Genomic DNA, 23,134 nt, shown 5'->3' with positions numbered 1-23,134 from the left:
GATTTAAACTCTTCTCCGAGGCACACTGGCCGACCACATGGTCCACATCTCAGACTTCGGATGCCGGCCTGGCCCAGCAATGCAAATGGTTTGAGAAATTGAGACCGTTAGAGTCGCTTTTAAACCACGTCAAGCCGAGTTCTAAGTTGTTGGGAATCTTGGGAATCGAGTTGGGATGTACACATGTCACAAGTGAGTCTACGACATTTGTGGAATTGGCAAGAGCGCAGTCTCAAGCCAAGTGCTTTTCGAGCTCGAGCTGACTTTGCATCTGCCAATTGCAACAAATTACCGAATCGGAAGTCGCCGTGTCGGAGGATTTGAGCTTTGAAATGAGCGGCGGTTGAGCGCCACTTGTACGCCCTGCGCCGCTGCGCACCGCCGCTACTCGACGGATGCGAGGCTCTGAGTCTGAAGAACATTATCGTTCCGCAAGCTGGCACTGCCGGGTTGTACTACACGCTGATTCCGCTGAGGGTATGACTCAGTCTCAGGAGCATCCTTAACGTCGTGTCCTCGCCCGACGCCCATCTTGCTATCGAGCGCGCGCATTGGCCTGCGCCTAAGCCCAGTTTCAGACTTGAGACACAAAATCGCCTAGCCGGCCCGTCCCACCATCCAAGGCCAAGGCCACGATTTTGGAAGGTTCAGCTTTCTGCTTTGCTCTGCCGACACCACTTGAACCTTTATAAGACATAGCAGCTGCCACAATGCGCTGTTGTTTGACTATAAGTGGTCGTTGACACAATCTTGCATATCGTCGGTCGACACAGGAGAATCAGGAAGCGCTCGTTCTACACAGAGCGCGCTCCTCGTAACCGCAGCAGGCCCAAACATCACTGTGTGCTAGCGAATCAAGGACACAAGTCGTCGAGGATCGCCAAACAGAGCAACATTTGATGCGTAAGTATCGCCACCCTCCTGTCCGCGTGGTAGTTGCAAAGAGTTGGTCAGGAGCGCCTTTATCCAGTGATCAGGCATCTAAGTTACCGAGATGCGTCAGGGTGCTCAGGATCCCGCTCCTCGTCCGCGATGTTTGCAGCTTTATTTGGTACAGGCCTGCGACTCGTCTCAAACGCTTGCGAGATCGACAACCCCTGCTGCTCGCTGGTCTTGAGCCCGATCTGTTCAGCTGCTTGTAAAGACCAGCCTGGCTGCCACAAATGCTGGCCGTCAGATCTCGAGCAAGGAAGACCTGCCTTCATCCGACCACACCATGCCGCAACAGGAGCTTCACATATTGAGCAGGCCGCTAACCCATTTAGTCGTCCAGCAACATGATGGGCCTTTGTCACCAGGTTTGTCCAAAAACGGCAAAATCAAGCCAGTTCAATCGGCTCTTGTGCACATGACAGAGCAGAGCATTGGCAGAGGATGCAGGCGAGATCACTCCTCGATCGACAGTAGTGATACGCCGTCGAGGACTGATCAACGCGCGACCGTTGCCCTTCCCAGCTCCTCAGGCCCAGTCAAGCCGGCACCTTCTGAATCCCACGGACTGACGCAGGCTGCTGCACGCTGGCCTGTGCAATCGATGGACGTCACTTCCTCATCAGGGCCCGAGATTCAATCAACGTCCAATGCGCATTCAACGGCGCGCCCGCAGTCGCCACAGCCTGGTGCTGTCGCTGCAGCGCCACCAGCAAGGGGCACCACTCAACAACATCGCGACGGGTCTTTTGGTTCTGGAGCCTCAGGCAGATCAGGAACCGGTTCACATGGGAGTGGTCAGGTAGGCAGTTCTCCAAACTACTCGGCTTCGACATGCAGTTATGGTCGACAGCGGCGATATAGACTTGAGATTGTCTCCTTGCCAGCATATTGCGCTACTTCAGGTGCTGGACTTTGTTCTCCGACGCTGGTCGTTCGATTGCATGTTGAGCCAACCTCGCCTCGTGCTGCAGGGGAAGGGTCTGCATCTGATTCTGACAGTAGACATGTGTCTGCGGGGTCAATGGCGCAGGAGGATGTGCCCTACCTCATCTCAAACGTTTCTGTGTGGTCTGCCGATGGTTCATTGCAGTTGATGCCAGCCCCTGCTTCTGGAGCTGCTGATGGCACCGCCGTTAGCCATACTTCTGGACCGCCATTGATGCGCGGTAGGCTCGTCGTTCACGGCCAGCTTTTGAAGGATACACAGGGCCACGAGAATGTTTATTTCATCTTCCCTAGTCTGCAATTGACGCGACCCGGACAATGGCGACTAGGAGTGTCTTTATTCGGGCTCTGGCCTGGTGGAAGCGCCATACAGGATCGCCGGCGATCTTCACAGAGTTCCAACGCTGATGCAAGTACTGGTTCGTTATTGGCGACTGTAGTGGCATCATTGCCCACGACTGCTTACGATGAAGATGATGTCGCTGGGTTGGAGGAAGCAGCCCTTGCCATCCGTCAAAGTCCTGGCCATCATGAGACGGAGGATCTCTTGGCAGAGTTTCGCCAGCAAGGTGCAGACTTGTCCGCCTCTGAGCTATCTAGTGAAGGGTCAGAGGAAGGCCATTGATGTGTGCGTAGACAGGAGTCGTTCCAGTCTGCAAGCATGCGGTGATATTGACCAACGCATTTGAATTCGTTGCACAACTATTGCGACTGACCCTGAGGAAAGCCCATCACCAGGCGCATATACAAGAAGACTGGTTTGCGAGAGTGTAGAAGAGGGAAAAATCAGATATCGAAGGAAGCGTATTCAGCGTCAGGCATAGTAATTTTGGTTCATGAGTTTGTTACTATGTCTCCGTGCACGTCCACTTGCAAGCACTACGCATGAGGTCCAGGTGCATTCCACATGGCTGGAATATCGGCGTCCGCAAAGAAGTGACGCTCGACGCCGCGTGCGCTCAGAGTGGCCATGCGAATGACACCGCCAGACGAACCGTCACGCTCCATAGCATGGGCGATAGCCTGCTTCAAGAAGTCAATGGCTTCCTGCTCAGTCATGCCCGTCCTGAAGTTGGCGTCACAGTAGCCGTAGATGTAGCTCGACCCGCTGCCACTGAGAGCCAAGTCTTGCTTGTGTAGTGAGCCTCCCAGCGGAATGCTGTATACCTCGCCCTTGCTCTTCTCATCATAGCCTGCCACAATCAATCCCGCTGACAGATTGTCCTTGTTGCTATAGCACATCTCTGCAGCCATATTGGCGGCGATTTTGACACTCGGCGGTTTGCCGTTCTGAGCCTCATACATCTGCAAGTAGTAGTGCAGGATGTCAGCAATTGCCTGTGTGTCGGCAGCTGAGCCAGACCGGCAACACCATATCTTCTCGTGAATCTGCGTCAATTTGTCCGTCACGCGGTTGGCGATGTATGCGCCTGTGGTCGTCCGCGAGTCTGCAGCCAGAATAACACCTCCGTCATATTTGAGCGCCGCAATTGTGGTTCCCATGCTCACTTCACCCGTCTTGAGTGCTTGCCAGTCGACGCTGATAGATGAATCCATGGCGTAATTGACAGGAGCAGTCATCGTGGCCATTGTTCACCTTGTCCCGTCGCAGGCAAAGGTACGCGTTGTGGTCGTCGCCGTGGTCGCTTGAGATTGAGCCGCGTAACGTCGCAGACACGTGCACCGAGACACGACGAGCAATGGTCCCAATGGATGGCCAGGACGAGGCTCTGTACCTACCATCTACCTCGAGCATTTTTGCTGAAGGGTGAATAGCTCAGATGCCACCTAAAAAGGCTCAAGATCCAAATGCTAAAAAGATACGCTTCACCTCGTTTCACACTGTCGCGCCAATCAACCAAAAGAACTTCTACACAGACTACCTGAAAAGTGATAGCCAATTCTATGCGCATCGTCTCTTCATTGAGCATACGAAGAAAGTTGCTCAGGCCAAAAAAGATAAATTAGCGGATAAGGCTGCTGAAAAGTCAGAAGGTGCAGCTGCCAAGGATGATGAGGACAATGAAGATGGCGACGAGGATGAGTCGCCCGAGGAGCGAGCCACGCTCGGTGCTAAGAGCATCGTCATTCATCTTGGTTCTCGTGATTTGCGAGTGGGTCTTGCCTCTCATGCATATCCAAAGACTGTTCCTTGCGTCATTGCAAGACGCGTACCTGCTCCAGCATCAGCCGAGCCTATCATTGCTTCTGATGCTCAACTTGGGCCCGGTCTCTTCGGTGCTGACTTTGAGACTGACTTGAAGAAACTTTCTACAGAAGTGAAACACAGAATGCGCAACACAAAGCGTAGAATGATTCCGAATGGACCAGATCTCTCCTCTTCATTCAACAGCCGCAGTCAGCCAGAAGAAGTTGTTGAGCACAATGATCCGTCCAAAATTGAGTGGACAGACGTAAGCGATGCGCCAGCGTACATCACTGGCGAAAAAGCGCTCAAAATTAGACCGAATGTTGAACCCTACTATCAGCTCTTTCGTCCAGTCCAACACGGCACTCTCAATGAGGCACCTTACAAGACCAAACAAGAGATGCTTGGAGATCTTGTGCTTGTCATTACACGCGCCATTGAGGATGAGCTTAAGGTACCACAGCGGAGTTTTAAGGATTACGCTTTCTGTCTCGTCATTCCCGACCTGTATGACCGCGCATTCGTTGAGAATCTCATGCACGTTGCTTTTGCCGAGCTCAGCTTTGCTCAAGTACTTTTGCTTCAAGAAAGCGTATGCGCTACTTATGGCGCTGGCATCTCCTCAGCTTGCGTGGTGGACGTTGGCGCACAAAAGACTTCTGTATCTTGCGTCGAAGAAGGAATTTGCTTGGGCGACTCGAGAGTGCTGCTCAACTACGGAGGAGACGACATCACCATGCTCTTCACCAAGACTCTACTACGTGCCTCTTTCCCGTACCGCGACTTTGATTTGTCGCGTGCTTATGACTGGGCGCTCGCTGAAGAACTCAAGGCCAAGTTTTGTTCCTTGAATGAAGCAGATGTCGCTGTTCAGCTCTATCACTTTTATCAACGTCAACCTGACAGGCCCACTCGCAAGTACAACTTCAAAGTCTACGACGAGCAAGTGATGGTTGCACTCGCCTACTTCTATCCCAAAATATTCGGCAATGGCGAGAGGCTTCGTGGCCGTCGCTCGCTGTTCAGCAAGTCCAGAGATATCTACGAAGACCACGTCAACGAGCCCGACTCGGTTGTCCAGACGCGGTTCCTGTACGGCAAAGCGGATCGCGAGCCCAACGGCAATACAAATCCCACAAATCGACCTGGCGCTGTGGTCAGTACGCTGCTGTCTGCTAAAGCAGCCAACGCAGCTGAATCTGCGGCAGGCGAGACGCCAATGGAGGTCGACTCGCCCAATCCTGCTGCTGCGGACGCTGCAGACGCTGCGGGAGACCAAGTCGAAGGCGCCATCAGCAAGCTTGACAGTCAGGCAGCTCGTGATGCGGAAGAAGACCGAATCCTCATGGTGCCTCTTGACCAGGCCATCATTGCTTCGATTGAGTGCGCTTGCGAGAATCTACCCATTGGCACGGAAGAACGCAAGAAGGCCTTGTTCTCCACCATCCTCATCACTGGCGCCGGCTTCAACCTCCCGCATGCTTCCGCGTACCTCGAAGATCGACTTCGCTCATTACGTCCGAGCATCGAGAAGATTGAAGTTGTACCGGCGCCAAAGGAGCTCGACCCGCAAGTGCTCTCCTGGAAGGGCATGTCCATCTTTTCACGCATCAAGATTGCATCTGAATTCATGATTTCTGCACAAGAGTACGAGCTGCTTGGCTGCCGATCAATTCAGAGCAAGTGCCTGGGTTACTTCTGGCAAGGCTGAGTGTTCTCATACACAGGCAATGTCTCGTTGCCTGCTAATAGTGCCATCACTGTCTTGCGCAACGCCATGTGCAGGGGATTGTCGAGCTCGGAGCGATCGCAATCTTTGTCGTAGTAGAGCTGTTTGAAGACTTGCTCAAACTGCGCAAGCTGCAGCGCTTCAACTCTGGTAGGTTCTCTACATACACCACTCAAGGCAGAAGAGCCAAGGGCCAGAGTTTGCTGCCAGATTTGCTCTTCGTACGCGTCAAAGCGCTGCGCGAGTGTGCCATAGAGCTGCTGCGACACTCTACATAAGCGTTCTTCAGGTCTCGTACTTGCGTAGCTTGGCAATCTCATCTGTTAGCAGCTTTGACGATGTATAGATGGTGGGCGGAAGATGTCGTCGTTGCGTGGACAATCGCGTGATGATACCAGCCCCTTGACCGCGCCAAATATTGGGGATGTCTGCGAAATCATGTGATCGACTACTACATCAGAAGTGACTATTATTTACGCGTATCTTGTTCTGAGCCAGCGTTGAAGTTGTGAGGGAACACAAGGACGAGGTTGGAGCAGTCCTCTACAGCTGCAGATGCTCGCGACAGCGCAGGATTTTGGGGTGTCATCTGAAATCTGATCCCACTTTCTGCCTGGCGCCGACAATGTGAACAGCGCCGCGACTCCTTCTGGTGGTTCGCATCGACCAACAGTTATTTAGTTGCATGTCTGAGCATGCGAGATGACGCTCATACGCTTGGAAAACATTCCACCAGGATCTCATGTCGGCCTTGACTTGCACTCTTGGCAATCTGGCCCGAACTTCAGAGGCATCAAGGATGTTCCTGAGGGTATCCATTGTCTACACGTCACAATAGCAGACGTGTCACTGACCAAATATGCTGTATGGCTTGACATCAAGACATCTGTGACTACCGCATTTGCTTGGAGATCTGCCGAGCAAAAATTCGTCAAGACGAGCTCAAATCAATCTATGGGTCCGAATGAAGAGATGTTCTTCGTGGCGTGTCCTCCAGAGCCTGATCGCCATTTTGAGGCCTTGAGCAAGCATCTTGGTGCTGATACAGTCAGCCGTTTTGTAAAACTGGAGAGCGTCCTGACAAGCACATCGACCTCGAACGTCGACCCCTTTGCCGACGAGCTGAAGAGGATCGACACGACGGTCATCACTGGCAGTGGGGAATACGCTCTGACATTCACTCCAATTGATCTCAAGAGAAGCTGGAGACCTGGAGCTATCGGAAGAGAACTGACAGATCAGTCGCTCGACAAGTCATGGCTGCTTCACGACACGCTATCACGCTGCAGTGGTGCCGATGGATTCCTGGCAGAGTTTGAGTTTTGCACGCTCAGCGTGTTGCTGTATGGCTCACTAGCGGCCTGCGATCATTTCAACACCATGCTCCTTCTTGTCGCCAATTCAAAGACAGCTTTGCTGACAAATCCTGCTTTCTTCGAAGGCATCCTCGACTTGCTACACGTATGTCCTTCTGTCTCATTCAATTACTAACATGCCAGCTTCAGATGCAGCAAGTCCCTGAAGATCTCTTCGCGGACTTCTTTGCGCTCAACGTTCCACAACAAGTAGCAGTAATGCAGAGAAATGTCAAGGAGCTCATGGTGGGGAACGGCACTAGCAGGCTACAAGGCATTTCTGAGAATATTGAGATTCTCCTAGACTTTTTGCACCGCGAGTTCAATGTCGAACACGTTACAGAACAGGCTGTGTACCCTGGTGACGAGGATGCAGATTCCTCAGAGAGCGAGCCTGACGATGAGAAGCCTGTTGTAGTTGAGAATGTGTAGCTTTATTGTTGCCCCTTGATCCTCGCACGCGTCGAAAATCGTCGGCTCCACGACGCGCCAGCAACTTACAAACGACCCATTCAAGATTTGCCTCTATTGCAACGACCATGGCAGAAGCTGAGCAAAAGGAAGATGTGCTCATGCAGCAGGCCGACACGGATGAGGAGGAAGATGCGCCTGAGAGACAGGTCGAGGTTGTTCCAGGGCAGCAAATTGATGCAGACGAAGATCTTTTGGATGACTATGATGTCGATGAGGAAGAAATTCAATGCCTGCACTCGCGCGTTCGTGATATTCCAGCACTTCGACTTGAACGCTTCCCAAAGCTGAAAAAGTTGTGCTTGCGACAGAATGCGATATCGAGGATAGAGGGTTTGCCGACAACATTGACGGAGTTGGATCTTTACGATAATTCAATTGGCCATATGGATGGCATTGCCAGTCTGGAGACGCTGGAAATGCTGGATCTGTCCTTCAATCGCATCAAGCACATCAAGCATCTCGATCAACTCGGCAATACACTCAAGCTCTTGTACCTCGTGCAAAACAAGATTTCACGCATCGAACATCTCGAGAATCTCGTTCACTTGACCATGCTGGAACTCGGCGCCAACAAGATTCGCGAGATTGAAGGGCTTCAGCGTCTCAAAATGCTAGAGGAACTTTGGCTGGGTAAGAACAAAATCACCTCGCTTGCTGGTGGGTCTTTGGCAGGTTTGCCCAAACTACGCCTTTTGTCCATTCAATCGAATCGTCTGACATCGCTCGAGGGAATTGAAGAGGTGGCCGAAACGCTTGAGGAGTTGTATGTTGCTCAGAATGGCCTGACGAGCCTAGCGCCCTTGTCAAGTTTGAAGAAGCTACAAGTCTTGGATATTTCGAGCAACAAGCTTGAACATCTCACCGATATCGCACATTTGAAGGAACTACGAGAACTTTGGGCGAGTAACAATCTACTCACAAGCTTCGAGGAGATTGAACGGGAGTGTAAAGAGCTGCCTGTGTTGGATACGGTTTATTTTGAGGGGAACCCAATGCAGCGACAAAATCCAACAACGTACCGCAACAAGGTCAAGCTCAGTGTTGGTCCACAAATCAAGCAAATTGATGCAAACATTTTGAGGGCATAAAGCGAAAGGGATGTTTCGTGTCATGGTATTAGGTGCCAATCTCTCGTACAGAGCGGGCCTACGGTAGTGGTACAGAGTAATGAACGCAGGCGCCAGAAAAGAAAAGAACAAAAAGTAGAAACAACGAAACATGAAGCATTGCACCAAATGATGAGAAATGCGAATCAGAACCTTGACAAGCAAGCCAACGAAACACCATGAGAAAGGATGAGGGATCACTGAGCCAAATCAGCAATGAGCGTCGCAAGAGCCTGTGTCGGCCTTTTTGAGGTCAATACACCCGTGACGCGCGCCATGAGCGATTCATCCACCTCCGTCAAGACATCATCCTGCCATCTCTCCTCATGCCGAACCATCTTGACCAATCCATCTCGCTCAGCAGCTTCAGGCACCAGTACTTGGGCCGTTCTGGATGAGCGGGTGATTTTGCGAACACGGTAGAGATGGCCGATTTCAGCAATCACGATACTCGCTGTAGGTCGCCATTGATCGCTTGTTGGAGAGATGGTCGGAGCTAGGTAGAGTTCCTCTTCCGCTAGGAACGCCTTGATGTCCGCTTCATCATACGCAGCATGTGGAATAGCTTGAAGGAGCATGTCTGGATGAAAGCGAGATAAGAAGCCTGTGAGTGGATAGGCGTGACTTGCCATAGGGCTCGGTGCCACGGTTTGTGGGAATTCAGGGGAAATGGGAACTGTATCGAGTAGTGCAACATGAACACTGCCATCTGCTTCTTTCGTACACAATGGCCGTTCACCAACCACACTCGCTCGGGGTGTTTCCTCCTCTGACTCTGAATGCTCTGAACTCACACGAACGGGTGATTTACTCGTAGAACGCGGTGAAGCCGGTGATTGATGGCCAGAGAGTCGCGCTTGAGCGAAATCACTCGATGCCCAACTCGTTTGGAGGGTGCGTGTGTCACTTCGCGGTCCATGCATCGTCAATTCATCAGCGAGCCTTGAACGTGATCCATTCGAGAACCAGGTCCACGAGGGCTTCCAGCTTGAATTGCGGGAAGAGGCATTAGAGCTTGTGCTTGGTGGTCGATGAAAGACGGAGGGCGAGACGAGTGGAAGGCTGTATGCAGAAGATGGGTCCATGCGTGCATGTGGGATATCCCAAGCACGATTGATGCGTTCCTGTTTAGCAACATTGGATTGACGTCGTCGAATGAGATCCTTTCTCGGCATACCCAAGATGCCGTTGGCTGGCCAAACCAATGCATAATCCAAAGCTGTGCGAATGTGCATGCTGTGATCGCGAAAGAGAAGTCGAGCGAGACAGTAGAGTAAGCGTCGTGCCAACAACGGACTATCAGAAACAATCAAGAAGCGATTCTGCAGACTGTCCTTGTGCAAAGCACCGACACGACTTTTTTGCTCCTTGCGCGCTTCCCTGAGATGCTGCACGAGGTAGGAAAACAAGGTTGAAAACAAAAACTTGCACTCCTTCGAATCGAGTTGCTCCATGACTTGCGTCAGCTCTTCCAGCAGAATAGATGATTCCTGCTCAAAAGGCTTCTGCACGACATCAGGCAACTCAATAGCTCCAGCAAGCCGTTCCCGAAATGCAGAGGTAGCGTCGGTGATGACGCGGTCCGTAGCAAGACAATATTGACCCAAAGCGCAATAATACTTTTTACCTCGTAGAAAAACCTGTGGTTCGCCACGCTGTCCCGCAGTGCGACACCGTGAACGGGATGAACTGGGTGTAGACAAGGTTGCACCTTGGTTCGCCAACCTGCTGAAATGTTGGGTGAGCTGGTCGTATGTGGTTCGCTGGAGTGCATAGGCTGCGCGCGTAAGCATGGTCCAATAGCGTGACAGGCGTGCACACTCTACTTCTTCCTGTCCCGTACCGGGAACGGAGAAGAGAATTCCTAGAGCGCAGGTGGCAGGTTGACAGCGACTTGATGAAGTTTGACTGCCACACCAAGATGTCGTTGGTGAATTACTGCCTGTTGTGTCGATAGAACGACGTCGCTGTGAGAGGTAAGGCCCTGGTGACGGTAGCCAACCCAATGTCGCTTGTTCCTCTGCGTCATGACTTTGCGTGCCAGTGAAAGCAGCGTTGTGCTCCTTTTGCAATGATCCAGGACCGCGCATGGCGTGCAAGCCACCAGACACGCTCGTGGATGATTCTGGACGACGCGCATGCATTTGCTTTTGTTGAGGGTTCGTGAGGGATGTTGTGCGTTGGTGATGGCGCTGATGCATGCGATCACGCGAGCTGTTTCTTGATCCTGGTTGCGCATGCTTGTCGACGTGACCATTGAGCGGCGTCATTGTTGGGAAGGGATACTCGCGCATACCAGATGTCGAGCTCCATGATGAAGAGAGGGAGGAGGTACCGCCCGTAGGTGGACCAACACCCAATTCATCCTCATCGGCAATCACATCAACGGAAAAGACTTTTGTGAATAGAAACGTGCGAGTGCCATCGTGATCGCGGTCCTGCAGCGGATGGACGCGTACTGATGTTCCGCGGTAGGAGAGCGGGATGGTGCCAAACATGAGTTCTGTCATGACTTGCGATTTGCGCTCATTGTGCTTTTCTGAGGCATGAGCATGTGCGCCTGCTGCTCGATGTGAGCGCTCGCCAGGTGTCTCGTTGGCTGGGGCTGCACTGTCGTAGAGGACGACTTTTGCCTTGTCGCCCAGGTCTTGTGCAATGATGATTCTCGGTTTTGCAACGGGTGCGCTGCAGTCCCTGATGAAGGTGTTAGTGATGAGACCTGGATGTTTGATGGTGCGCTTACGGCTGTGAGCCATGGAGGAGGATGTGTGAGCGCCTGTCTGCTTCTGAGTGTGCGGATGGGGATTTCCCGGCGAAGAGTCGGTTGAGCATGGTTGCTGGGTGTATGTGCGCTGTCTTTGAGGCACTAGAGCTGATGCGCCATGAGAGATGGCCCTTGGAGGACGCTGTAGCCGTAGCAGCAGCTGTAGCAGTCTGGATGGTTGGGTGGTGGATGCGTTGCTGCTTTTGACATTTCGGATCAGCAGCAGCAGCAACTCGACTCACTCAGAGTTACTCAGCAGCTTCCGAGGGCAGGCACATGCACACTCGCTACCCTGCGTCTCAGCATTACAAACAGAAGCAGACTCCTTAAGACAGTAGCGACAAGCAGGGCCTGTTCATTCCGAGTCGCATAGCCTACTCTCACTATGTCTACTGCTGATTACCGAGCATTACACGTATACAAGGGCAACTACTTGCCCCGGAAGATGCCGCCGGGATTTGTCTGGATGTTGATCTACCGTGCAGCAGATTGAAGTAGTTGGACATGTCCTCGCGGGGATTGCATCTGCTGCTCATATGAGACATGGCATGGGTGTTCAATAAGCAGACTATACTATCATGCTGCATGCTTCATACATAGTCTAGTACATAGTATATAGTGTTCCAAGTGAGACACACGCGCGGCTGCAGCCAATTTGACACTTTGGCATGCGGCTCCATCTCCCGATCCCCGGCGCAGACTTTGCCGTTTCAGGTGGATCGCCCACCACGACAGACTACAGACTGCAGACTAGTCTACAACTACAAGCCAGTGTTCGTGGCACTTGTGTCAAGGTTGTGTGTCTGAAGGACGAGTACTACATCACACTGTGTCATGTCGTGTCAAGACTACCCAATGTTTGTAGAAGGGTCTTTTGAAACAAATAGCCGCGAGCCCTGGTATCTTCTGACACGGCCCCCTGGATGCGCACACGACACACAGTCCTGGATGCACTAGACTCGGAAGCAATCGCTCAAAGTGTCAGGGAGACTGATAACAGCATCACATAGGACCTTGTGCGAAATTGTGCCTTGTGCATGGCCGACTGCCACATCACGTATTCGCCTTCTGCTGCAGCTTCTACCTTCTCAGCAGGCAGCTCGGGCCTTGACAGCTGATCAAGCAGTCGGCATCCACTCGCTACAAGCCTACTTGATCTTCCGAAAGGCCCGACTCTGAACAGATGAAAGTAGTTGAAAGTAATTGAAAGTAGCCAGTGGTCCATGACGTAGCAATGCGCATGTGACTGCGGGATACTCGACGTGGGATACCAACAGAAGCGAGGACTTGTTTCTATCAGGCCAACCATCCATGATACGAGGCCTTCATTCGACCAGTTGGCAGTAGCCAGTGGCAGTAGGGCAAGAATCAAAGATACAGGGCAAAGCTGAGAAAGCTCGCTTGTCAACGCAATCCGCGTCTTTGGCTACCACAAGAAGTACCAGGGGCAAACAACCACTTAGTAGACCCCGAACTTGCAAGCTACCAGATATGAGCGTTGGTAAGCAGACTGACTGTATGGCCTGGCAAGTCATCAATGCACGGAGCCCAGACGTGCCTGTCGCTTGCTAGGTATTCAAAAGACACAATGGAGAAGAGTGCCCTGCTTGAGTCAAGGCTCTTCAGAGTACCCTCATAGATGACCATACTGGCTGTTTGTCAAGCAACCATTCTCATTATGCAGAACAAGGGAGCAGATAGACTGCGACGGACTGCCCGTGATGATTGATCTGCCGTTCCATCTCAACGCATCTGTGCAACCGACAAATATAGACGCGACAGACACTCAAAGCATATCCATATCCTACCATCAAGCAGCCTGCGTGCAGCAGCCTAGGCAGTGCGTCAGCCTACTCGCAACTCAATTGGCGTGTTGTGCTACTCTCTCCCTAATCCGGCGCTTGCTTGGCGTTGGCAGTGTCCATGAAGAAAGGCAGCTATCATCAAGGCTCCGTAAGCTCACTCCACTCTTCAATCCTCCATCCTACAGCAAGCTGACGTACGCCAGGGGATTCAGACAAATCGCTTCAGAATCAACATTGATCGCTTTGGTGGGCGCCAAAGTATCTTCCGCAATAGCTATGTCAGAATAGGCGCTGTTTGTGCATTCTGTCTATGCAGCCTCTTCTACGTGTCTGGCTACGGCAATACCGTTGCGCCGGCAATCAATCTAGGTTTCGGAGGGCTCATGAAAGATGATCCTGCCATACCGAGTATCAGGCATTTCGACCTTGCCCAATCCATTGGGTCGCCTCGCGGCTGGGAGAATGGCGAGCGCGTGTTGTTTCTATCACCGTTGCGTGATGCAGCGGTCCATCTCCCCATGTTCTTTAGTCATTTGCGGAACCTCTCGTATCCGCATCACCTCATTGACCTTGCCTTTCTGGTGTCTGACTCAAAGGACAACACCATGAGTGAGTTGGTGGCCTTACTGGATGACTTGCAAGCAGATCCAGACCAGACGATGCATTACGGCGACATCACCATCATTGAAAAAGATTTCGGTCAAGCTATTGGACAATCCTTCAGTGATCGCCATGGCTTCGCTGCTCAGGGACCGCGTAGAAAACTCATGGCACGCGCTCGGAATTGGTTACTGAGTGCAACGCTCAAAGCTGATCACAGTTGGGTGTACTGGCGTGATGTGGATGTTGAAACGGCACCTGCTACGATTCTTGAAGATCTCATGCGGCATGATAAGGATGTCATTGTTCCCAATGTCTGGCGACCGTTGCCGGATTGGTTGGGTGGGCAACAACCGTATGATCTCAATTCCTGGCAAGAATCAGAGACTGCTCTGCAACTTGCAAAGACATTGGATGAAGATGTCGTGATTGTGGAGGGGTATGCTGAATTTGCGACGTGGCGACCACATCTCGCTTACTTGCGTGATCCAGAGGGTGATCCAGAGGAGGAGATGCCAATTGATGGGATTGGCGGTGTGTCTATTCTTGCAAAAGCGCGCGTCTTTCGAACAGGCACACACTTTCCTGCTTTCTCCTTTGAGAAGCATGCAGAGACGGAAGGCTTTGGTAAGATGTCTCGACGGATGGGATTTTCCGTTGTTGGCTTACCGCACTATGTTATTTGGCATTTGTATGAGCCGTCGGTGGATGACATTAAGCATATGGAGGAGATGGAAGCGGAAAGGGTTGCAAAGGAAGCTATGGCAGCAGCCGTGGCCAAGGAACAGGCAGGGGTGGGTGCAGCGAGTGCGCAGTGGGAGAGTGACAAACAAGCTCTGGGTCCAGCTGGTGCAGCCATGGCAAACAAGGCTGACAAGGGATCTGTCGCTGGTGAAAGCAAGCAACAGGAACAACAGCCTCTGCCACCCATTATGGTAGAGCTGCTGCCGGAGCAGAAGGACAAGGAGCGTGGCAGTATCAATGGCCCACTTGCTCATGTTGGCGAGGAAATGGCACAGCAGCACGAGCCGGGGAAGGCACCCGTAGATGGCGTGTCTGAGAATGGCATCACGCCTGGATCTGGCGAGTCTGAGAAGCAGTAGACGACGACTTATTCATCACAGATGTGACTGCGGTGTATGCGATGACGTGTGCACGTGACTGTCCAGCCGGCCGAGGAAGAGAAAGAGACAAAGAGAGTAGACCGGCATCTACCTCTACCTCTCCAGTAACAGCCATGGCAAAAGGCAGAAAGTCAGGAGGCGGCGCAGAGGGACTCCTCGGCCTCCCGACCCATCAATCACGCCGGCACCTCAAAAACGGCCGCAAATCGCGCTCAATACTCGCTACCTACACTATCCGCGCAGCAGTCCTCTACGCGCTCTACTGGATCCTGTACGCGTGTCCATCGACCATTGATGTCAATGCACCTGCTGTGTGTCGGCGATTCAATAGTTTGAAGGAGTTTACCGTCAAACATGCAGGACCGCATGTGCAACCCTACTACGAGCAATACGCTGGCCCATATGTGGCCAAGGGCGAGCAGTACTACGCTCAAGTACACAAGGTGTATCAGAAGCAAGCAAAGCCTGCCGTGGATCACGCTGGTAAGCTCTACAACAAGCACCTCCACCCTGTCACGGCACAGGCGACACAAGCTGCCAAGAAGCACTACAATGCTCGCTTGGACCCTGTGGTGAGCAAGTATCAAAAGAAGGCTCAGCAGGTGTACGGCCAGTATGTCGGCAAGCACATTGCTACGGCGACAAACACTATCAAACCTTACACTGATATGGCATCAACCAAGTCCCAGCAGGTGTACGATAAAGTTCTTGTTCCCACCTTCCACAAAGTTTCGCCGCACGTCAAGCACGCTGCAGCGATTGGTGCATCGACTTACTGGCAACACGGCCACCCGATTGTTTTGAAGTTGCGCGATGCACTCCTTGCATTCTACCGCACGACCGTTCTACCGCCTATGCGACGCGCATTCTACAAGTACGTCGAACCACAACTCGCACGCGTCTCTCAAAAATTGTTTGAATTCAAAGCGGCCCGTGGTTTCGCGAGGCCTGATGTCGACTCTGCGAATATCATTGCCGCCTCTGTTTCTGCTTCTATGCTCGCAAAGAATACGCCGTCTGCGAAGCTTGAAACGACCGTCATTGCAGGTGAGACCATTACCGCTAAAGCCCCCGAGGCTACAAATGATGCAAAATTACAAAAGAAGATGGACGCCGAGGTGCTTGGGCAAGTCTTGACGGCTGCAGAGGAGAGCTTGAAGGCTGAGGGTGAAGCGGCTGCGGATGTCTTGCAGGAGAAGTTGCAAAATCTCCTTCCCACAGCCATCAAGACGCAATCCGTCCTGACTTCAGATTACTTGCTGCAACTTGAAAATACCGCGGTCGAGCAAGTCGAGGCTGTTGAACGACAAATTCTCAGTTATGCTGGCAACAGCGCAAATCACGGTAAACCACAAAGCGAGATTACTGAGCAATTGCGACCGGCATTTGCCAAGGCTGGTAAGAAGTTGCATGAACAGGCTGTTGAAGTCAAGGCGCATACCTCGTCTGTGCTTGAAGCGCTTGAACAACGTGTGCAAAAGCATACATTCATTGTGTATGAAGGTGTGGCCAAGTCTGCGTTGGCTGCAAAGGAAGCTGCACATGAGCTTATTGGGTATGATTCTGAAAGTGTCTCTCGCAAACACCGCAAGCAGTTTGAACATCTCGACACGCAGTTGGCAGATATTGAAAAGTCTCTCAAAAAGCTTGCTCAGAAGGAGTTTGATGCCTCTGCAAAGGAACTCAAGGCGCTCCTCAAGGAGACCGACAGCAAAGTCCAAAAGCTTGCTGGTGGCGCTGCATCCAAGCTCGAACAGCTCCACTCGATTGGTCCTAAGAAGATCACGCTGGGTGAGGACTCGGAGAGCTTCGGCTATGGCTACGTCCCCGTCAATGCGATGCTCGGAGCTCAAGCCTTTTACGAGAGTCTCAGTTCCTTTGTTGCTGGTGAAGCTACCACCACGGCAGGTATCATTGATAAAGCGTATGAATCGATGGAAGCTGCTGCTAATGCCGCTGAAGAGATGCTTGAGCCAGAACACATTACCTCGGTTGTGGGTGATGCTGCCGCTGCTGCTTCAGATTACATCAAATCCATCGATACCGACGAAGTTGCTGCTTCTGCAAAATCCGCTGCATCGGTTGCTTCCTCTCAAGCTGCTGAAGCGTACAAGACTGCTCAGTCTGCTGCCGCTGCTGCCTCTGAGCAAGCCGCGAAAGCTGCCGCGTACATTCCAACAGAGGAAATCAAGGAGCAAGTTCAAGACGCTGCTGGCTATGTTGCTGGTCAAGTGTCTGGTGCTGTTGTGGGAACAACTCAAGGTCTCGGTGAGCAAATTGCGAGTAAAGCGTCTGCTGCTGTGTATGGAACTCCTGAACCGGGTGTTGCTGGACAGGTGTATTACCAGATCAAAGGTGCTGCGGGTCAAGCTGGTGAGCATGTTGAGAATGCATTTGATGCAATTGGCGACAAGGTGAGTGAGATTGTGCATGGCACACCGATGGCTGTGACGGAGCAGATTGCTGCCAAGGCCTCTGAGCTGGCGTATGGTAAGGAGAAGCTTGTTGTGGAGAAGGTCAAGGATGGTGCGTCCAAGTCGTTTGAGGAGGTCAAGGAGCAAATGCTTGCGGCTGCTGAGAAGCTCAAGGCTGAGTTCCCACACATGGAGCTCTAGGCATCAGAAGTAGGCAGAGAGAAGAGTACTAAGTCTGAAATTGAGCCGTCGTAGATGAGCGTGAGATGATTTGCACTACTCCGCAATTCGAGTCTGTGTCACCTCCACACTCAAATAGTTGACCTTGGCATCAAGACGTATAGACAGATTGAAGCTGATATCACTCCTATCATCATGTCGAACGACGCATTAGCCATCAAGGAGCTCGAGAGGAAGCTCGCCCTACAAAAGAAGGCTTTCCTCAAGGATCAGTACCCTTCCATTGATGCTCGTAAGGAGAACATCAGCAAGATTGCCGGCATGATCATGTCCAACCGAGACGCCATCCACAAGGCCCTCAACGAAGACTTTGGCAACCATCCAAAAGCCACCTCTGATCTCGTCGAAGTCCTCGGTGTTGCTGGTCGTGCTCAGTACGTCATCTCCCAGATTGATGAGTGGACCAAGCCAAGCCAGCGTCATGTCGACGCCCAGCTGTTTGGTGAGTCCAAGGCAGAGATCATCTACCAACCAAAAGGTGTCGTTGGTGTGATTGTCCCATGGAACTTCCCCATGGATCTCTCACTCGGCCCATTGTGCGAGATTCTCGCTGGCGGTAACCGCTGCATCATCAAGCCAAGCGAGTATACCCCTGCTACAGGTGCACTACTCGAGAAGATGGTCAAGGAGATGTTCCCTGAAGATCTTGTCACGGTGGTCAACGGCGGTCTTGATCTATCGCGTGCATTCTCACAACAAAAGTTCAACCATCTGCTTTACACAGGCTCCCCTGAGGTGGCCAAATCCATCATGTCTGAGGCTGCCAAGAACTTGGTTCCCGTGACGCTCGAGCTCGGTGGTAAATGTCCTGCTGTCATGGTCGGCAACACATTGACGCAACGCAATGTCGATCAAATCATGCAGACCAAACTCCTTAAGAACGGCTCGATGTGCGTTACTGTTGATTCTGCTGTTGTGCCAAAGGACAAGCTCGAGGACTTTATCCAGCTAGCAAAGGATTTCTTCAAGAACAACGGGTTGGATGACTATGCAGCATCGCCAGACTGCACGGGTATGATTAGCGAGCGCCACTACGAGCGTATTGTGAGCATGGTGAAGGAGGCAGAAGCTGCTGGTGTGCGGACCATCACACTCGGTGGCAAATCCCTCGAAGCGGTTGCTGGCAAACGCTCCTTGCCACTCACGTTGGTTGTGGATCCACCAGCAAACTTGCGCGTGTCCAAGGAGGAGATTTTTGGTCCGATCATGCCTATTGTCACTTACACCAACTTGGATGATGCTATTGCAACCATCAACGATGGCGAGCGTCCACTCGGTCTCTACATCTTTACAGATGACGCAGAGGAAGCAAAGCGTCTTGTGAATGAGACAAACTCTGGTGGTTGCTCCATCAACTCTTGTGCTATGCAAGCTGCACTCCCATCGATGGGTTTCGGTGGATCCGGCAACTCAGGCATGGGACGACACCATGGACTTGAGGGCTTCTTGGAGTTTACAAACCCGCGCGGTGTGTTCACCAGGGGTCCTGCCACGTCGCAAGATTTGATTGCTGCCTTTGGGCCTCCATTCAGTTTCGGCGAGCAGGTTGCGGCCGGTGCCTATGCGGCAGCTGGCATGTGAGGTTCTTTGACAATCCCCCTGATGCTGCTGCTGCTGGTGGTTGCATTGTAGCTTGCGATGGCGCACATGTCAGATCTGCTGACTCACACAGGCAGCATCCCCGACTAGCCCCAGGATACAGTTTATATATACCGTAGCCAAGGCCTCTCGTATAGTCCCCTGGTCTCTACTTCTTGCTGCGCTCTGGACCAGAGCCCTGAAATACGCGCGCACCTCGAAGCGACTGTCGCCCGCTTGCTTCAGTTGACTCCACACTTCGCCGGGACACACTCATACTCTAGCTGCAACAGTCTCTGGCTACAAGGACACCGAAGAGGCAGCTCTATTGCATTCACGCAAAGCAGCGCAACGACTAATAGAGCAAGAAAACATCGCAGCGCAAAAAGAGATGAGCGAATACTGCTCAACCGACCGCAACATCACTATCCGCTTTGAAGCGCAACCGACACGGCCACCCGATGACGACGATTATGCGAGTAACAAGTCAGAGGACACAGAAGACTTTCGATGGGCGCATGTGACCATCTTGCATCCGTTCCTAGTTCGTATGCGCTATAATGGAACCGTGCAACCTGGCAGTGACGACTATACCCTCTACAGCAAGATCACAAACGCGCCGGTCCTATGCTTGAAGCGACCAGATGGTCAAGCGATTGCACCAGGAAAGGAACTCCCGAGGTGTCTTGCCAAGATTGTTGAAGAAGGTGCAAAGCCTCTGAATGAGCTCCGTCGCGGTGGTGCAAAAGTATCACAGGTCTTTCATGTCGTTGTGCCCTCTCAATGTGAAGACATGGATCATACCCCTGCACACAAGGCTCTATCGAGCAGCAGTGGTGTACTTGTCCCTGAAGTACAGCAAATATTGGACGACGCTGTGCACCAGCGGCGCCAGCAGATGGAAGTGGAGCTCGCTGCTTTTGTTCGTCGGCAGCAAGATGCGCTCGAGACGTTTGTTGCACAGACGACAGAAGAGGCAGAGACATTGTCTGACATTGCCAGCATTGCAAGTCTCAAGCAGGAGCAAAAAGACTCACCAGCATCGCACACGAGCCCACAAAAGAAGCCGGCCATCAAGAAGAACAAAGACCGTGTGCCTTCTAAACAAAGTCCAGTCCTTGCTACGCGAAAGTCGGCTGCAGAAGAAGATACGAGTGCGAGTGACCGTTCCACAAGCGCAGGACACCGCAGAACATCAAGCTCCTCAAAGCCTCGTCATAAGCGACCGCCACATCGCAGTGAGACGACACCACTGCCAAAATCTGTGCTCCTGAAAGAAGTCAGGCGCAAGTCAAGCATGTCGCATTTATCGGACGGATCCTCACGGTGCAGCGACACCACATCGCCTGTGACACCAAAACGAGTCATGTTTTCTGAGCAGGAACCGCAGCGTATTGAGTCACCTGCGCTCTCATCTGATCCTGAAGACGACCCGAGCATCAAAACAGCAAGCGAGCGTCTGCAAGCCAGCACTTTTCACGATGATGTGGATGTGGATGATGTGTTCGAAATGGATGAGACAATTCCTGTGGTACCTTTGCCGCAACCTCAAGGCCTTTCACTTGATTCACCAGTCTTGACGGGAAAAATTCCCGCGGGACGTATTTACGGCAGGCAGTCCGATCAGGGCCTTTCAGGCAGTTTCAAAATGCGCAGTTTGGAAAAGTACGGCGAAGATGACGACGAAGGCGGTGAGGTGCCTTCACTGACAACCCCTGATGCACGTCTCAAGAGTCAATCATCTAATCTGCTCACGGACGATGCACCGTCAAACTTTGCAACGTCGCTGCCACGCGATGTGCCGACATCGATGCAGCCTGTCAAGTCTCCGGCGATCATCAATTCCGTCAAGGACCTGCCGGGTATCTCACCTCCAACCATACCCTCGCCGGCTTCTCCTGTGGATGACATGCCACCTTGTGGTATGCCAAGGGATATGGCGTGGCGAAAGGCCGTACAGTCTTCGTTGAGAATGAGTGGGTTGATTATGCCGACTCAGGCTGCTGAGGATGTTGAGAGAGCTTTGCAGCAGACTCTAAGCAAGCAAGGGGCTACTGCTTGACTGATCTTTCGACAGAGCCAACCTAGGTAATTGCCAAATACTTTAATGATCCTGCCTTTTGCCCATCTGATCCGCTGTATCGCCACAATCTCAAAGTTGTGCAACGACCTGACCCTCGATACTCTACTACAGGATGCATACGCTTGACTTTTGCACTCTTGATGTCTTCACGACAAAACGCTATGAGGGAAACCCCTTGGCACTCATCAAGCTTCTCCCAGCTCAAAGTGAGCAATTGACACAAGCTGACAAGCAAAAGATTGCCAAAGAATTCAATCTTTCCGAAAGCATCTTTGTACATCTGCCGCACCCAGTAGACTCTGGTGATGGTCCACAAGACTGTACGCCAGGCCTACAAACTGGTGACTATAAAGTGGACATCTTCTTGACCAATATGGAAATTCCATTCGCCGGACATCCTACAATCGGAGCGGCTACCTGGCTGGCCAAGAATGGCTATAATCCAAAGAGAATCATCACAAAGGCTGGACCCATTCCCATTGAAATGGACAATGATATGGCAAACGCTGGAATTCCTCAAGCGTTTCATCGGCATCGGTGGTTGGAATCATTACAAGCAAGTACCTTGCTTTCAGAAAATGCCCGTCCTTACGCCCTGTGCTCAATTGTCAAAGGCATGACATTCTTGCTCGTCGAGCTGAACACTTCGGATGCGCTTGACAGGGTCCCTCTCATACAAGCAGATATTCACGAGATGTTGCCAAAGGTCAGCGATCTGGATGAAGGATGGCGAACTGGCATGATTGGCGTCTACTACTTTTTCAAGACCCAGCATCGGGAGGACGATGAGCAGGGTGCTCACCAGTGTATCTCTGTCAGGACACGAATGTTGGAGGGTTTGACACTCGAAGACCCTGCAACAGGCTCTGCTGCCTGCACACTTGCGTGCGCACTGTTCATGTTGGAAGACAAGCGGGCTCCAAAGATGACGATGGAGGTTACTCAAGGCGTGGAAATGGGGAGACGCTCAGAGATCAATGTACAAGTGGAAGCCGACGCGTTAGGAAGTCTTGCCGATGTTATGGTCACGCTCAGAGGTACGGCTGTACCTGTCATGAATGGACAATTGATCATCTAAATTGGTTTGCTCTAGTGATCAAATTAGGAACGGCTTGCTAATCCTGTTGCATATAGAGGCTGCGAGTCCACGACCATCATCGGAAGCTTATTTCTGCCTATTAGTAAGTGCAAATCAAGTGAGGAACCGTACAGTGTGCGCAATCTTGCTTGGATTCATCTGTGTCTTTGTATACTGCTTGTTAGCCAATCATCAATAGTACGGTCATTGCATACATTGGACGAGTAAGACTTGACCTGGAACTTTTGCTCATGCGGCGCTTGCAAATAGTACGTCCAGCCCTGCGACTCCGCAAACCGAATCGCATCATCTTGTGTGCCAAACTTGAGGCTTGTCCCTTGCATAAAATCTCCCGAAGACGCCCATCCCATGAGTGGGTTGGTCCATCGATTATCCTTCTCCAACACATCCCAGTCCATGCGCCACAACTTTGTTCCCTGGATCCCACTCTGCATGGCCGTCTTAGATGGCTTATAGATACGCACAATGCGCTGGTGAAGGGATTCTGGTGCACCCGAGATGCTGTCTACCGGGACCGTCTCCTTGGGTCCCCCATCGCGCTCTGCAATGCCCGTAGAGTCGGTCTTTTGTGGGGCGAGAGATGAGTTGAGGCGACAATGGGAGACACCTGCTCTCGATCTAGCTGTTCTGAGAAGCCTGAGCGCGTTCATGGCGAGTATGGCAGACACTTCTTCTGAGTGTCTCTATGTCTTGGTCGTTGCATTAATCAGGGTTAGAGCAGCTACACGTGACTTTC

General features: G+C 52.0%; 12 protein-coding genes across 12 annotated transcripts; 9 read left to right on the top strand and 3 right to left on the bottom strand.

Annotated features, from left to right (window-relative positions):
- Window positions 1–1,534: 1,534 nt before the first annotated feature.
- BCR37DRAFT_393412 (uncharacterized protein) lies at window positions 1,535–2,503 on the top strand (the record flags this gene model as incomplete). The annotated part of the gene is made up of 1 exon (XM_040871302.1): window positions 1,535–2,503. One exon carries the CDS (start codon window positions 1,535–1,537, stop codon window positions 2,501–2,503), a length of 969 nt encoding a protein of 322 aa, XP_040724935.1.
- A 254-nt stretch (window positions 2,504–2,757) lies between these two features.
- On the bottom strand, window positions 2,758–3,435 carry BCR37DRAFT_348095 (20S proteasome subunit beta 1; the record flags this gene model as incomplete). Its single annotated transcript, XM_040867821.1, has 1 exon — window positions 2,758–3,435. The coding sequence occupies one exon, from the start codon at window positions 3,433–3,435 to the stop codon at window positions 2,758–2,760; it is 678 nt and encodes a 225-aa protein (XP_040724934.1).
- Window positions 3,436–3,659: 224 nt separating this feature from the next.
- On the top strand, window positions 3,660–5,738 carry BCR37DRAFT_402909 (uncharacterized protein; the record flags this gene model as incomplete). Its single annotated transcript, XM_040871951.1, has 2 exons — window positions 3,660–5,119; window positions 5,324–5,738. The coding sequence occupies 2 exons, from the start codon at window positions 3,660–3,662 to the stop codon at window positions 5,736–5,738; spliced, it is 1,875 nt and encodes a 624-aa protein (XP_040724933.1).
- Window positions 5,739–6,458: 720 nt separating this feature from the next.
- BCR37DRAFT_393409 (A1 cistron-splicing factor) lies at window positions 6,459–7,543 on the top strand (the record flags this gene model as incomplete). Its single annotated transcript, XM_040871301.1, has 2 exons — window positions 6,459–7,217; window positions 7,256–7,543. 2 exons carry the CDS (start codon window positions 6,459–6,461, stop codon window positions 7,541–7,543), a joined length of 1,047 nt encoding a protein of 348 aa, XP_040724932.1.
- Window positions 7,544–7,683: 140 nt separating this feature from the next.
- On the top strand, window positions 7,684–8,673 carry BCR37DRAFT_348158 (uncharacterized protein; the record flags this gene model as incomplete). The annotated part of the gene is made up of 1 exon (XM_040867826.1): window positions 7,684–8,673. The coding sequence occupies one exon, from the start codon at window positions 7,684–7,686 to the stop codon at window positions 8,671–8,673; it is 990 nt and encodes a 329-aa protein (XP_040724931.1).
- BCR37DRAFT_47218 (uncharacterized protein) lies at window positions 8,410–11,938 on the bottom strand. Its single transcript, XM_040872326.1, has one exon. The coding sequence runs from the start codon at window positions 11,445–11,447 to the stop codon at window positions 8,889–8,891; it is 2,559 nt and encodes an 852-aa protein (XP_040724930.1). The 5' UTR covers window positions 11,448–11,938; the 3' UTR covers window positions 8,410–8,888.
- Window positions 11,939–13,332: 1,394 nt separating this feature from the next.
- On the top strand, window positions 13,333–14,963 carry BCR37DRAFT_410235 (Anp1-domain-containing protein; the record flags this gene model as incomplete). Its single annotated transcript, XM_040872173.1, has 3 exons — window positions 13,333–13,408; window positions 13,464–14,795; window positions 14,817–14,963. The coding sequence occupies exons 1-3, from the start codon at window positions 13,379–13,381 to the stop codon at window positions 14,961–14,963; spliced, it is 1,509 nt and encodes a 502-aa protein (XP_040724929.1). The 5' UTR covers window positions 13,333–13,378.
- On the top strand, window positions 14,781–17,686 carry BCR37DRAFT_47442 (uncharacterized protein). The gene has a single exon (XM_040872327.1). It carries the CDS (start codon window positions 15,005–15,007, stop codon window positions 17,597–17,599), a length of 2,595 nt encoding a protein of 864 aa, XP_040724928.1. The 5' UTR covers window positions 14,781–15,004; the 3' UTR covers window positions 17,600–17,686.
- On the top strand, window positions 17,516–19,413 carry BCR37DRAFT_47154 (aldehyde dehydrogenase). Its single transcript, XM_040872325.1, has one exon. It carries the CDS (start codon window positions 17,774–17,776, stop codon window positions 19,217–19,219), a length of 1,446 nt encoding a protein of 481 aa, XP_040724927.1. The 5' UTR covers window positions 17,516–17,773; the 3' UTR covers window positions 19,220–19,413.
- Window positions 19,414–19,607: 194 nt separating this feature from the next.
- Window positions 19,608–21,278, top strand: BCR37DRAFT_387792 (uncharacterized protein; the record flags this gene model as incomplete). The annotated part of the gene is made up of 1 exon (XM_040870561.1): window positions 19,608–21,278. One exon carries the CDS (start codon window positions 19,608–19,610, stop codon window positions 21,276–21,278), a length of 1,671 nt encoding a protein of 556 aa, XP_040724926.1.
- Window positions 21,279–21,394: 116 nt separating this feature from the next.
- On the top strand, window positions 21,395–22,544 carry BCR37DRAFT_380446 (uncharacterized protein). The gene has a single exon (XM_040869495.1). The coding sequence runs from the start codon at window positions 21,412–21,414 to the stop codon at window positions 22,375–22,377; it is 966 nt and encodes a 321-aa protein (XP_040724925.1). The 5' UTR covers window positions 21,395–21,411; the 3' UTR covers window positions 22,378–22,544.
- On the bottom strand, window positions 22,349–23,092 carry BCR37DRAFT_380445 (ETC complex I subunit conserved region-domain-containing protein). Its single transcript, XM_040869494.1, has 3 exons — window positions 22,593–23,092; window positions 22,510–22,551; window positions 22,349–22,470 (listed from the first exon to the last, which is right to left on the bottom strand). The coding sequence occupies exons 1-3, from the start codon at window positions 23,046–23,048 to the stop codon at window positions 22,465–22,467; spliced, it is 504 nt and encodes a 167-aa protein (XP_040724924.1). The 5' UTR covers window positions 23,049–23,092; the 3' UTR covers window positions 22,349–22,464.
- Window positions 23,093–23,134: the final 42 nt, after the last annotated feature.

The sequence above is a fragment of the Protomyces lactucae-debilis genome, assembly GCF_002105105.1.
Source record: "Protomyces lactucae-debilis strain 12-1054 chromosome Unknown BCR37scaffold_11, whole genome shotgun sequence".
Taxonomy (NCBI): Eukaryota; Fungi; Ascomycota; class Taphrinomycetes; order Taphrinales; family Protomycetaceae; genus Protomyces; species Protomyces lactucae-debilis.
The sequence above is the reverse complement of the archived record's forward strand: the minus strand, read 5'-3'. Positions and strand labels throughout refer to the sequence as shown.

What these genes read in the sequence shown, in the direction of transcription:
- BCR37DRAFT_47218 (XM_040872326.1), bottom strand. Translation starts at nt 11,447, where the DNA reads ATGGCTCACAGCCGTAAGCGCACCATCAAACATCCAGGTCTCATCACT.
- BCR37DRAFT_47442 (XM_040872327.1), top strand. Translation starts at nt 15,005, where the DNA reads ATGACGTGTGCACGTGACTGTCCAGCCGGCCGAGGAAGAGAAAGAGAC.
- BCR37DRAFT_47154 (XM_040872325.1), top strand. Translation starts at nt 17,774, where the DNA reads ATGTCGAACGACGCATTAGCCATCAAGGAGCTCGAGAGGAAGCTCGCC.
- BCR37DRAFT_380446 (XM_040869495.1), top strand. Translation starts at nt 21,412, where the DNA reads ATGCATACGCTTGACTTTTGCACTCTTGATGTCTTCACGACAAAACGC.
- BCR37DRAFT_380445 (XM_040869494.1), bottom strand. Translation starts at nt 23,048, where the DNA reads ATGAACGCGCTCAGGCTTCTCAGAACAGCTAGATCGAGAGCAGGTGTC. An exon ending in TCAAGTCTTACTCGTCCAAT is followed by an intron (nt 22,552 to 22,592) that starts GTATGCAATGAC and finishes GCTAACAAGCAG; the next exon opens with TATACAAAGACACAGATGAA.